This window comes from Rhinatrema bivittatum, unplaced genomic scaffold (genome assembly GCF_901001135.1).
Source record: "Rhinatrema bivittatum unplaced genomic scaffold, aRhiBiv1.1, whole genome shotgun sequence".
Lineage (NCBI taxonomy): Eukaryota > Metazoa > Chordata > Amphibia > Gymnophiona > Rhinatrematidae > Rhinatrema > Rhinatrema bivittatum.
The window spans coordinates 21,424-34,248 of NW_021820728.1; the positions used below are offsets into that span (position 1 = coordinate 21,424).

Consider the following 12,825-nt stretch of genomic DNA (forward strand, 5'->3'; position numbering starts at 1 on the left):
GGGAGCCTGAGTCAGCAATTGCAGAAAGTGTTAAACTGAATCCTGCTTTGGACTGAGAGCCAGTGTAATTGACTTAAAGTGGGGCTTATGTGGTCTGTTTTGGCTGCCACCAAAATTCTGGCTTCTGTACTTTGAAGAAGTTGAAGGCATTTAAGGTTCTTGAGATTGAGTAGTAGGGGAATTAGTAGTCAAGTGGGCTGGTGATTAGTGTGAATCTCAGTGGCCATTTTGTGTGTTTAAAAAAAAAAAGTTAGCAAATTTATTGTGGGTGTAGAAAACAGGTCTTTATAGCCTCTGAGATTTAGGTTTTCACTGTGAGGTTGTAATTGAGTTGGACTCCCAGACTTTGCCCTGATTTTCTTTGTTGTGAGTGAGCCCTGACAGGTAGGGCAGGGATAATAGGGGGTTTCACTTGAAGTTGCCCGCAGAAGCTTGTTAAATACTGGCAGGCTGGTGTCAGCACTGATGCACATAAGGAGTGACTGCCAACCTATTGATTGGTCTCAAACTGGTCGGAGAGCATAACCCGCTTGTTTGGACTGGTCTGACTGAAGTAAAGGAGGAAATTATTGGGTAAGTTCACGTCACATGTTTAAATGAATTAACTAATACTTTACTGGTTAACCATTTAATATTTTGTATCCCCTTTTTAAACCAGATCCCATTCTATGCCATAAGCTTGAAAGTGCTGTAGCTAAGAATTTTCCTTTTTAAATGGAAAATATATCTCAATATGTTCAGATTCAATTTTTCTTTGTCTCTAGCTGGCTGAGTGGAATTACACATGTCCACAGCCCATATGTATGGGCTTGCTGTCTGCGCTACATGTTCAGTTCTTCAGTTCAAGAAAGGTGATGAAAATTCATTTTATTTATGCTTAAAATTTAGTATATAAAACACAATTTATTTGAAGTTGCATGAGCAGAAGCAACTTTTTTTTTTTCTGTTTAGATTTTTAGTATAAAGAACTGGTGTTTTAGTATAACTTCTTTAGAGATAATACTTAGAGGATTTTATTAACATGCCCTATCTCTGTGCCATCTACTGACCATTTTTATCCATTTTTAATCTGCCTTTCAGTTAGCAATAGAAAATGTATTCCTCATTGCCCCCAGACCAGTCCATATGAATGAATTTTTCTCCCCAACCAGCAGGTACAGATGGAGGATAAGATTTACTATAACTGCCTGCTTAAAGCACTGTGCCACCTGCAGTCTTTCAGTATTTCTGTCTCCAGCAGATGGCAGAGGTGCTTAAACCTGTAGTCTGGGGGACAAAGTGCTCCCAGGGGTGGCTAGGTCCATTTAGGGCTATCCTGGTTGAATAGGGACTGGCAGGTAACCTAGGTTTGCTCCTATCTGGAGGCATCTAAAAGCCAGTGGCACTGGCTCCATTTCTCATCCCTCTCCCCTTCTGAATTTCTCTTCAGATGGCCCAGGTGCTACTTCAGAGATGTATAGTTATATTTTCTTTGGGCTGTGTTAAATTCTAGGGGGGGAAAAATCTGCAGGGAAGCAGCTTTCTGAGACAGAAGAGGGAAACCATGTGAGGGGGGACCATCTGGTAAGGACAGAGTCTCCAGAGGTGCAAGGGGGTCAATGATTCTATTTGGGGCATTGGGTGAGGAAAGGAAAAGGGCCACACATTTTTTTGCTTTTCATCCACGTGGTGGCTCATGTGGAAAACATTTTTTGTGATCTGTGTGGTTTACAGCATTCATGATCTTTCACATATCAACAGGTTTGGATGTTGCAGACCGGTCCAGAATTCCACTCTGCTACCCTGTCATTTACAGATTGAATATCATCATAGTATAATGTTTATCAGCTTGTTTGAGGTGATAAATGTTCAATTTTTGAGGCTGGTTTTCAGATTCACCCAGTTGAAGGATGTCCAGTTTATTTTGGGGTTCATCCTAAGATTTGGTTATCCCTGCTCATTAAGGAGTTGATTCTCTTTGCCTTGATTACATACATACTGAGAGACTACAGATAGCACAGTGCCTTAAGTAGGCAGTTACAATACATCTTTTATGCTCTGTCATCTGGTAGGGGAGGAAAACCCCATCTGTCTAGACTGGTCTGGTGGGATTCAAGGAAAGAAAATAGATGATAAACCTATTTTTCTTTGAATAAGTTTTTATAAACTGGGTGAGAGGTTGTTTGAGCAGCAGAACTTGAGGCCAGAATAGTAAACTGTTAAGATAAACACTTGGATTACCATTATCAGCATAGTTTGGTATCCTTGGGAATGGTGGTGAAAACTTGAGGTATTAAATGAACGTGAAGTGTGGCTGACCTTTTCACCTTCTGTGAGGACATATTTGGAAGCAGTGCCATTGCATCCTGGAGAACTTTCAATGTTTCTGCTGCCTGTGCTGTTCCTGTCTTTTTATTGGAAGACTTCAGTTTGTTGCTGTCAGTCTGATACTTTGACGTTTTGTACAGTACATTAAAAGTAGCACTGATTAATGCAACAAAATGTTAACTTTTATTTCTGTTGAATATGAGGAAATGTAGAGTTCCCTGTACGTACCGGATCAGTCCAGACACCTGGGTTGTGACTCCGCACCAGCAGGTGGAGACAGAGTAAAACTTGTCGGGCTCCCTACATATAGTAAGGTGCCACCCACAGCCCCTCAGTCTTTCTCTGTCTCCAGCAGATGGGGCAGGTCCACCCACAGTCTCTGGAATCCCTGGGGTTGGAGTTAGCCAGTCAGGGATAGAAAAAAAAAAAAAAAAACAAAACCATAGGACAGAAAGGGGATTTTCCTTTTTTTGTTTTAATTCATAGTAAAAAAAAAAAAAAAAAAAAAGAATTAGAAAGTTTTGGGCCAGGAAGCTCCCGGTGGAAGTGCCTCCCAGGGGGGTTGCCAGATCCTGAGGGGATCATCCTCCCCTGGTAGAGGCCGCTGCTGGGGTCGAGGACCCGGCCCCTCTGGCAGCAGCGTTGGTGGTGACACCGGGGAGCCCGGTTCACTCACCCCCAGTGGAGCCCGGAGGCTTTTCAGCACCCTGGTCAGCGACTTTAGTAAAAAAAAAAAAAAAAAAAAAAAGGTTTTTGTTACTTTTGCGCCGGCTCTCTCTCTCTCTCTCTCGCTCTCCCGCGCGACGTTTCGTTCGGGGGGGGGGGGGCGGTTTGTTTTGCTTAGGGCTGCGGCGTTTTTCGTGCGATCTCGGCCGGAATGCCCGTCGGGGCCGCCTGCCGCGCGTGCGGCTCCGCGCGCACGCGAGTCTCGAGGGACGGCATGTGTTCGGGCTGCCTCGCCGGAGGCGAGGGACCGTCCGGGGGCGATCGGGGGGGTCGGACCCGGGCGTCTCGTTCGCCGCCGCGCGTTTGTGCAGTGCAGGAGGGGGGGCCGGATCCGTTCCCGCTTAGCGCGGGAGCGGCGGCCATTTTGTCGACCGTCCACGAGGCGACCAGGAGAGCCATGGAACATGGCTCCCAGCCCCCTCCGCTCTCCCCCCAGCCTCGGGCCGCGTCGGGGGCGCCTCGGGGTGCCTCCGATGCGGCTGACTGGGGTTCGGGGGAGGGGCGCTCGGACTCTGAAGAGTCCTTTTCGGAGGATTTTAATTTTTTATTAAAAAAATTGGCGATGTATCAGAGGGAGCGGCGCAGGCACGGGAAAGTGCCAGGAGATGCGGATGGGCGGTCCCGCTCCCGGAAGAGGTCTGCCCGCCCTAGAGACACGGCTGTGCCCCCGAAGGACAAGCGGCTGGCGCGTGGCGCGCCCCAGGACGCGGATTCGGAATCCACTTCCTCGGAGGAGGAACGGTCGATCTCGGGGGCGCCGGAAGGGCCTGAGGGGCCCGATGAGCAGGGTCCAGCGCAGTCAGGCGCAGGCAAGGGCGCGCAGACGGGGGATGGTGACGACCCCAAGGTCGTCCGCCTGTTTAAGAGGGAGGAGCTCTCCCCTCTCATTCCAGCGATCCTCGACGAGATTGGAGTGGAGGCCCCGCTGGTGGAAACCCGTCAAGGGCCTAAGATGGATCCGGTACTCCTGGGACTCGCGGGTCCTACGGTAGCGTTCCCTTTCCATTTTTCTGCGTCCGACATTCTCTTCCGAGAATGGGACACCCCGGAGTTGGGCCTCAAGGTAAGTAAGGCTATGGATAAGCTATATCCTCTGCCGGAGGATGCCTTGGAGCTCCTGCGGCTCCCTCGCGTGGATGCCGCTGTGTCGGCGGTCACCAAAAGGTCGACCATTCCCGTCACCGGCGCTACGGCGCTGCGGGATGTCCAGGATCGGAAGCTGGAGGTGCAGCTCAAGAAAGTGTTCGAGGTGTCAGCCCTGGGAGCGAGGGCTGCTATTTGCAGCAATTTTGCGTTGCGGGCTGGGCTCCGCTGGGCCCAGACCTTACAAGCGAATGCGGGTCTCTCAGAAGGGGAGGCTGCTCAGGCGGACCTTCTGGAGGCAGTAATCGCTTACAGCGCTGATGCCATGCATGATCTGCTGCGCACCTCGGCCCGGGCCATGGTGTCTGCGGTTTCAGCTCGTCGTCTTCTCTGGCTCCGAAACTGGGCTGCGGACGGTACGTCTAAGGCTCATCTCGGCGCCTTGCCGTTTAAGGGGAAGTTGCTGTTTGGAAAGCAGCTGGATGATATCATGCAGTTCCTGAGTGAGAACAAGGCTTTCAAGCTACCGGAGGACAGGCCACGTCCTAGACCAAATTTTTCTGCACGGAACCGTTTTCGAAACAACCGTCGCCAGAGGCCGCAGAGGTCAGCTGGGGCAGGTCAATCCTTTAGAGGAGGCGCTACCAGAGCTTTGACCTGGCCCCAGCCCTTTCGGGGGAAGAGATTCAACAGATCAGGTGGATCCTCGGCGGGATCCGGGGCCAAGTCGGCCCAATGATACGCAATTGGTTCGTTTCTCGGCGAAGGCTCAAGAGGACGTTCCACGGGTGGGAGCGCGCCTCGAGAGTTTTTACGAGGAATGGACCAAAATCACTTCGGACCAGTGGGTGCTAGACGTGATAAGACACGGTTACGCGTTAGAATTTGCACGTCTCCCCTGGGACAAGTTTCTCGTATCCCCCTGCAAGGCCGTAGCCAAAAGGGCCGCCGTACGGGCAACCCTCCAGCGCCTGGAGGCTCTGGGCGCCATCACTACTGTGCCGCCGGCGCAAAGGGGCATGGGAAGGTACTCCATTTATTTCGTGGTTCCAAAAAAGGACGGAGCGTTTCGTCCGATCCTCGATCTAAAGGGAGTAAACCGGTGCCTTCGTGTTCCACGGTTCAAGATGGAAACAATTCGCTCGGTAGTGGCTGCGGTTCGCCCAGGCGAGTTCCTAGCGTCCCTGGATCTGACGGAGGCGTATCTCCACATAGGGATCCAGCCCGCCTATCATCAATACTTGCGATTTTGCATCCTGGGCAAGCATTTCCAGTTCAGGGCTCTTCCCTTCGGTCTCGCCACGGCTCCACGCACCTTCACCAAGGTTATGGTGGTGGTGGCTGCTCAGCTCCGGCGGGAAGGGCTCTTCGTGCACCCTTACCTAGACGATTGGCTCATTCGGGCCAAATCCGAGATGGAGTGTCGGCAAGCGGTGACCAGGGTCCTGCGGCTCCTGCGGTCGCTTGGCTGGGTGGTCAATCTAGCCAAGAGTCACCTTCAGCCCACCCAGAGGTTAGAATATCTGGGGGCCTTGTTCGACACCAGGGAGGCCACGGTATCCCTGACTCGGGACAGGATCCTCAAGCTCCAGGGACAGGTGCGGCGTTTGCTAGCGCTACGATGCCCTTTGGTCCGCGATTACCTGATGGTCTTGGGTTCCATGGCGTCGACACTCGCCTTGGTGCCTTGGGCTTTTGCTCATCTGCGACCGTTACAATCAGCGTTACTTTCCCGCTGGAGGCCGGTCTCGGAGGAGTTCCTGCGCCCGCTGCCTCTCACGGACCGCGCCAGGGCCAGCCTGCAGTGGTGGCTCTGCCCCAACCATCTGACGTGCGGCGTTTCTCTGATCCTGCCCAATTGGACGGTGGTCACGACGGATGCCAGTCTCTCGGGTTGGGGAGCGGTCTGTGGAGGGCGCTCGGTGCAGGGCCTGTGGTCAGCCCAGCAGTCGCAGTGGTCCATCAATCGGTTGGAGACCAAGGCGGTGGCGCTGGCGTTGCAAGCTTTTCTGCCGTGGATACGGGGTCAGGCGGTTCGAGTCCTGTCGGACAACGCCACCACGGTAGCCTATATCAACCGTCAAGGCGGGACACGGAGTCAGCAAGTGGCGGAGGAAGCGGCTCAGTTGATGTGCTGGGCGGAACGGCACCTCAGCAGCATTGCGGCTTCACACATCGCCGGCGTCGACAACGTCCAAGCGGACTTCCTCAGCCGGCACCGGCTGGATCCAGGGGAGTGGGAACTCCCGGAGGTAGCGTACCGACTCATCTGCGCCAGGTGGGGTCAACCACGTCTGGATCTGATGGCCACCGCGCAAAACGCAAAGGCTCCGAGGTTCTTCAGCCGTCGGAGGGAGCGGGGCGCGGAAGGGGTCGATGCACTCGTGCTTCCTTGGCCCACGGACGTGCTGCTCTACGTGTTTCCCCCGTGGCCTCTGATAGGCAAGGTGCTCCGACGGATCGAGCTACATCCGGCGGAGGTGATCTTGGTGGCGCCGGAGTGGCCACGGCGTCCGTGGTTCGCGGATCTACTGCGGTTAGCGGTGGAATCTCCGCTCCGTTTGCGGGGCGACGCGACCATTCTGCGGCAGGGACCCGTTTGTTTGGAGGACGCGGATCACTTTTGTCTCGCGGTTTGGCGTTTGAGAGGGCGCGTCTAAGGTCCAAAGGGTACTCCGAGGCAGTGATCACCACGTTGTTGAGGGCTAGAAAACAGTCCACGTCTTTGACCTATATGAGGGTCTGGACGGTCTTTGAGGACTGGTGTAGTGCTCGCGAGGTGAACCCCATTCGGCCGGAAGTTCCGGAGATTCTCTCTTTCCTTCAAGAGGGCCTCTCGAAGGGACTGTCCTGGAGTACCCTGAAAGTTCAAGTGGCAGCCCTTGGCTGCCTTCGAGGTAAGGTCCGGGGAGTGTCCTTGGCGGGCCATCCGGATGTGACACGGTTTCTGCGGGGGGCGAAGCATCTCCGTCCGCCGGTCCGGAATCCGTGCCCCTCCTGGAACTTAAACTGCGTGCTTTCGGCTCTTTGTGGGCCGCCTTTTGAACCGGTCAAGCGGGCGACGTTGAAGGATTTAACATTGAAAACAGTGTTTTTGGTCGCTATTACGTCCGCGCGTCGGGTCTCGGAGTTACAAGCTCTTTCTTGTAGAGAACCGTTTTTGCGTTTTACAGAGACTGGTGTCTCTCTGCGGACTGTCCCCTCCTTTTTACCCAAGGTGGTGTCGTCCTTTCACTTAAATCAGTCAGTTGATCTTCCCGGGTTTTCGGCCATGGATCCTCAGGCCAGGGGATCGAGGGAGCTGAGGAAACTTGATGTCCGTAGGATTCTACTTCGTTATCTGGAAGTTACGAATCCTTTCCGGGTTTCCGATCACTTGTTTGTTCTCTGGTCGGGGGCTCGTAGAGGATCGGCGGCTTCACGGGCCACGATTGCGCGTTGGCTCAAGGAGGCGATTAGTTCGGCGTATCTTCTGCAGGGCAAGTTGGCACCCAGGGAGCTTCGTGCACATTCGACGCGGGCGCAGGCCACGTCTTGGGCCGAAGTTTCTAGTGTGTCCACACAAGAGATCTGCAGGGCGGCAACGTGGAAATCGTTGCACACTTTCACGAGACATTACAGGCTTGATGTCCAGGCGACTGCGGCTCAGGGTTTTGGGGCGAGTGTTCTCCGAGCGGGACTCTCTACTTCCCACCCTGGGTAAATTAGCTCTGGTACATCCCAGGTGTCTGGACTGATCCGGTACGTACAGGGAAAGGAAAATTAGTTCTTACCTGATAATTTTCGTTCCTGTAGTACACGGATCAGTCCAGACTCCCGCCCGTCTGTGTCTTGTAGTTTAGATCAGAAGAAAGAGAGAGAGTCTGCTCGTTTGCTTATTTGGCTATTTGGCTATTGTAGTTTGCAGTTTGCACGTTGTGTTCATGGTTCTGAAGGTTTTCGGCTCCAGCTCAGGGGCTGTTGTGAATTGGCCTCATGTTTGGGGTTTTTTTCTAGTTAGCTAGTTCTTTGGCTTTATCTGGCTTTGACATTACGTGCGACTGAGGGGCTGTGGGTGGCACCTTACTATATGTAGGGAGCCCGACAAGTTTTACTCTGTCTCCACCTGCTGGTGCGGAGTCACAACCCAGGTGTCTGGACTGATCCGTGTACTACAGGAACGAAAATTATCAGGTAAGAACTAATTTTCCTTTTCAAACGGTGTGAGAGCACTGAATAGTTTTTAGTTTGAGAACCTTCTACATTTATTTTGGTTTTAATTCCTATTTAAAAAATGAAGTATCCAAAATGTGCTTTTCATTAAATGTTATATTTTTTTCCTTTTCTTTCTCTAGGGTGCTTTCCGAATCTGGGCACTTCCTCCTAGTTTTCTATTCACTAACGCACAAGGAGCCTGAGTTTTATGAATGTCTTCCTTGCAGTGGGCAGAAAGAGATGGAGTTTCAGCTATTAACCAGCTGTGAAGCAGTGCATCTTTTCAGAGTAAGCAACTTCACTCTGCATACTGGGGTAATATCGTAAATGGGGAACATCATACAGATTTCAGATTCATGGGTGCCTTCTAATTGCATTTTTCATTTTCCCCTTCTTTCTAAAATGACACTTTCCAATTGTTCCACTGCAGAGTGTCAGCCAGACAAGCAAAAAACTGGAATGCTAAATCCTTCTATCATTTTATTTTATTTATTTCTTTTATATACCGACATTCAATCGAGATATCACATCGGTTTCCAGGTAACTGAGAGAATAGGGCGAGTTCTGCCCTATTTTACATTATAACATGATACAATTGTTACCATGTTATAATTAACAGAAATACATGGAAAAATAAAATTATAGCATATAACATATATACATTATGACTTGTTGATAAAATAATTTAGGTATCAGGGTTGATTGGAGGGAGGTAAGAGAAGGGTGGGGGGGGGGGTAGGAGAAGGGAGGGTGGGAGTGTCAGGGGAGGGAGGAAAGGAGGGAGAGATGCATGCGGAGGGGGGTGTGATGTGATGCGTTCGGGCAGGTTAAGGGTCAGGTGGGAAGGCTTTTAAAAACAGCCATGTTTTGAGATGTTTTTTAAAGACTTGCAATGAGGGTTCATTTCTGAGATGGGTGGGGAGGGAGTTCCATAGGGTAGGGCCCGCTATTGTTATGGCTCGTTTGCGGGTTGCGTTGAGGTGTGCAGTTTTGAGATTGGGGACTGAAAGAAGGCCAGTGTTGGTGGACCTGAGAATTCTTTGTGTGGGGTATGGTTGTATTGCGTTGTTTAGCCAGTTCATTTTGTTGTTGTTTGTTTTTTTGTGCATGAGGGTGAGGATTTTGAGATCTAACTTCTTATCCTGTTATACCAGTCTAGACATGTGAGTTTGAAGACAGGGGAGATATACCTGTTTCCTGTGACATCACTGGTACTTATGGTGATAAGGCTCGGGAAAAAGCCAGTGGTCTCCATCTCCAGTAGGTGTTGGGGGGGGGGGTGGGGGGGAAAGCAAAGGAGCATCAGATAAGATCAGAACTTGGGGGGAGGATATTGGTTAAGACTTAGTTCCCAGGGTTGAATCTTTGCCTTGGGTGTTTTCCACACTGTAGGTGACTGTTCTCAGTGGGCTGTGCCTGACCACAGTCCCCGTTCTATCTGCATGGATGGGTGGCAGGAGTAACTATTATATTTAATGAGAACTATAAAATTAGGGAAGTGGGAAAGAACGTAAAGATTATCATACTGGGTCAGACATAGGTCTATGCAGCCCAGTATCTTGTTTCCTGCAGTGGCCAGTCCAGTGATTGACAGGATCCCAAGGGCTAGTAAATTCAAGCTGCTTATCACAGGGATAAGAAGTGGATTTCTGCAACTCTACCTTAACCTAGTCCAAACCTTTTTTAAATAAAGCTACACTAAAAGCTTTCTCAGAGGACAGGCAGGATGGTAGGCCTCACATCATCGGATGGAGCCCCGGTCTGGAACGCTGATCTCGAATCTAGAACTTTCAAACATGCCCTACTGAGCATGTGCGGCTGTAGTCATCACCCTGCCCCCTAGACAGTACCTCGGTCTCTATTTTTTTCCATGGAGCAGTATGGTCATGGGAGCCATGTGTTTACAGTATTCAGCTTTGCTCTCTCCTCAGTTTTTGTAAGTGATTTCTTTTCTAGAGCTATAGCTGTTTTTCTTTCCTTTCCCTTATAGTAGTTTTGTTTTCTTTTCCTTTTTTCCTCCTCTTTCCACTGTCTGTCAGCTGCATGGCGGGCCTTAGTCTCTGTGCAGTCTGGCAGCCTACTCCTATCCCTTATTAAATAAATACTGCATCTGCAGTTCAATATCTGTGTTTGTACTTTTCTCAGGTGCTGGCAGGACTGAATGAATGCAGTCTGTGGGTGATTCATGTAGGCCGCTGAGCCTGGGGACTCGCCTGAGTTCTTCCTGGGCAGGAGTTCCGTGTCATTTCACCAATTGATTAGCATCGATGGAGGTTGAGATAGTGAAGCTATTGAGGATCACACTGTTCCTGTGGGGGGGGGGGGGTAGCTCATCCTCCCCACATTCAAAGGATCTAGTCTCCACAGGCAGGAGCCCTAGACGTTTTCTCCCTTCCTGCTTGCCTGAGATGGCAGTGCAGCCTCCTTGAGAGAGGGTGAGCAAGAGCCTGGGCAAGAAGCTTTGTGCCACACTTTTTCGGTGCCTTGCCCAGTAACGGTTGCCCCTGCACATCGGTGACCAGCGCACCATTGATTTGATACGTTGATGTCTGGACCATGTCAGAGACCAGGGCTGCCTATGAGCACCATGGTCACCCTGGACGTCGTCAAGGTGCTGGGGTGTCCCTTGCTGCTGTCAAGGTATATGACCACCCTAGATGCCAGAAGGGCCTTCTGTGCTGTGGGCATCGCCTCAGTGCACCGGAGTCATCGAGCAGAACAGCAGTACCGACCTCTAGTGTGGGGGGCCAGGACTGCCATGGTCCCCATCGATGCTCTCGAGGCCACCCTCTGCCGTCGAGGTGCGTGGCCTTTATACTGCGGCAGCACAGAGGCTATTAAGCACTGGGCAGTGGATGTCCCATCAATACTTGGCCTAGGAAGCTTCCTTTCAAGGGGAATTAGACAAGCTGGTCAAATCTGGGGGCAGCAAAGCCTCATAGACTCGTAAAGGATAAAGTTTATCCTTATTCCCGACCTAACGGGAGCTGGGGACACGTTCAGGAAACCAGACGGTGTAGTCTGGGTAGACATTTGGCCTCTCTGCCTTTCAGATTCAAAAAAGGCATCTGTGGTTTGCTCCACCCAGTAGAGGGATGTGATGCCAGTAGGCGGTCATCTCTAGGAATATAACCAGGAATGTCCCCACATATCTTCAGACCAGTGGATGCTAAATGTAATTCAGTAAGGTTATTCCCTACAAGTTGCTGCTCCTATTTCTGGTACCTTTATGCATGTCACCTGTCAAGAGTGGTGGGTACAGGCTGCTATTTGCAATCAGTCATTCTGGAACAGCAGGAAGCACAGGGTCACAGTCTGTATTACTACCACTAATTGCTTCTATAGTGCTACTTAACTTACACGATGCTGTCCCTTCTCAGTAGAGCTTATGCTTTAATAGAGACAAACAAACATACAGGGCAAAAGACTTTTGGGAATTTCATTGATTTGAAATGGTTAAGATCAATATGGCTGTAAATGGGATAATCGAGCATTAAGATTTAAAAGCAGCCTAAAAAAAGGTGGGGTTTTAGACTGAATTTGAATAAAGCAAGAAAAGGAGCATTATGTACCAACTCAGGATGTTTATTCCAAGCTTATGAGAGCAGCCAGGTGGAAAGAGTGGAGTCCTGAGTTAATGGCAGAGAAAGGCCTAGATAAGTGTGACTTTGCCAGATGAGTGGCGTTTACAAGAAGGGGCATAAGTAGCTCTTGTAAATGAGTAAGAGACGCAAGAACTACAGGAGAAGAAAAGCAGGGAGCTAATGTAGTGACTTGAGAAGTCCTGCAGTGGAATTTTGGATAGATTGTAGTGGAGTGAGATGGTTGACTGGAAGACCTGGAAGGAGCAAATTGTAGCAGACTAAAAGGGGGGTGATGAGAGAGGGAATAGGGTTCCAGTAGTGTGTTCAGAAAGGAAGGGATGTATTTTGGCTACACAGATCTGGTAAGGTTGCAATTTGTGCATGACATCAAATAATCACTAGTCTTGTACTCAAATATTTGATCACAAGCTGAGCAGTAACACAGAAACTAACTAGAAAACTCAGCAAAGACAAACTTGAATTCATGGAGCAGGGACATAAATGGAATGCAAGCATTTTGCTTCAAGAAGCTGACATTTGTTTAGGAAGATAAGAGGTTCTATAAATCTTGTCGCCCTTTTTTGTTCATATTTGTTAATTTCAAATTTAATGGCTGTGTTCCATTGGTTCACCTGGAGCTGCCTACAGATTTTCTGGCACCTCCCTCCATCAGGAGGTCCTGCTCTCCTTTTACACTACTGCCGTTTTAATTTTTCTGTTATAGATCAGTATGGTATAAACAGAAGAGTTCTGACAGTATTGATCAATTTTTTGAATATGATGAGGATAGTTTTTAAATTGGCTGCAGGCCTTCAAGCTGGCAAAAGAAAGCAGTTGTGAAAGTGGACGGATTTAATAATTAATTTCCCATATGTGTACCTATATATACACCTTCTCTGGTCTAACCCCCCACTACATTTTCCCTACAAAT

At 50.0% G+C, this 12,825-nt stretch overlaps 1 protein-coding gene across 1 annotated transcript in view; it reads left to right on the forward strand.

The window, feature by feature from the left end:
• The window catches only part of LOC115082037 (SCL-interrupting locus protein-like), a gene marked incomplete at its 5' end in the record, with an annotated part of 51,967 nt that overhangs the window by 12,488 nt on the left and 26,654 nt on the right, over positions 1 to 12,825 (forward strand). Inside the window, 2 exon segments of the mRNA XM_029586299.1 lie at positions 765 to 851; positions 8,451 to 8,598. Coding sequence (XP_029442159.1) covers positions 765 to 851; positions 8,451 to 8,598 — 235 coding nt within the window.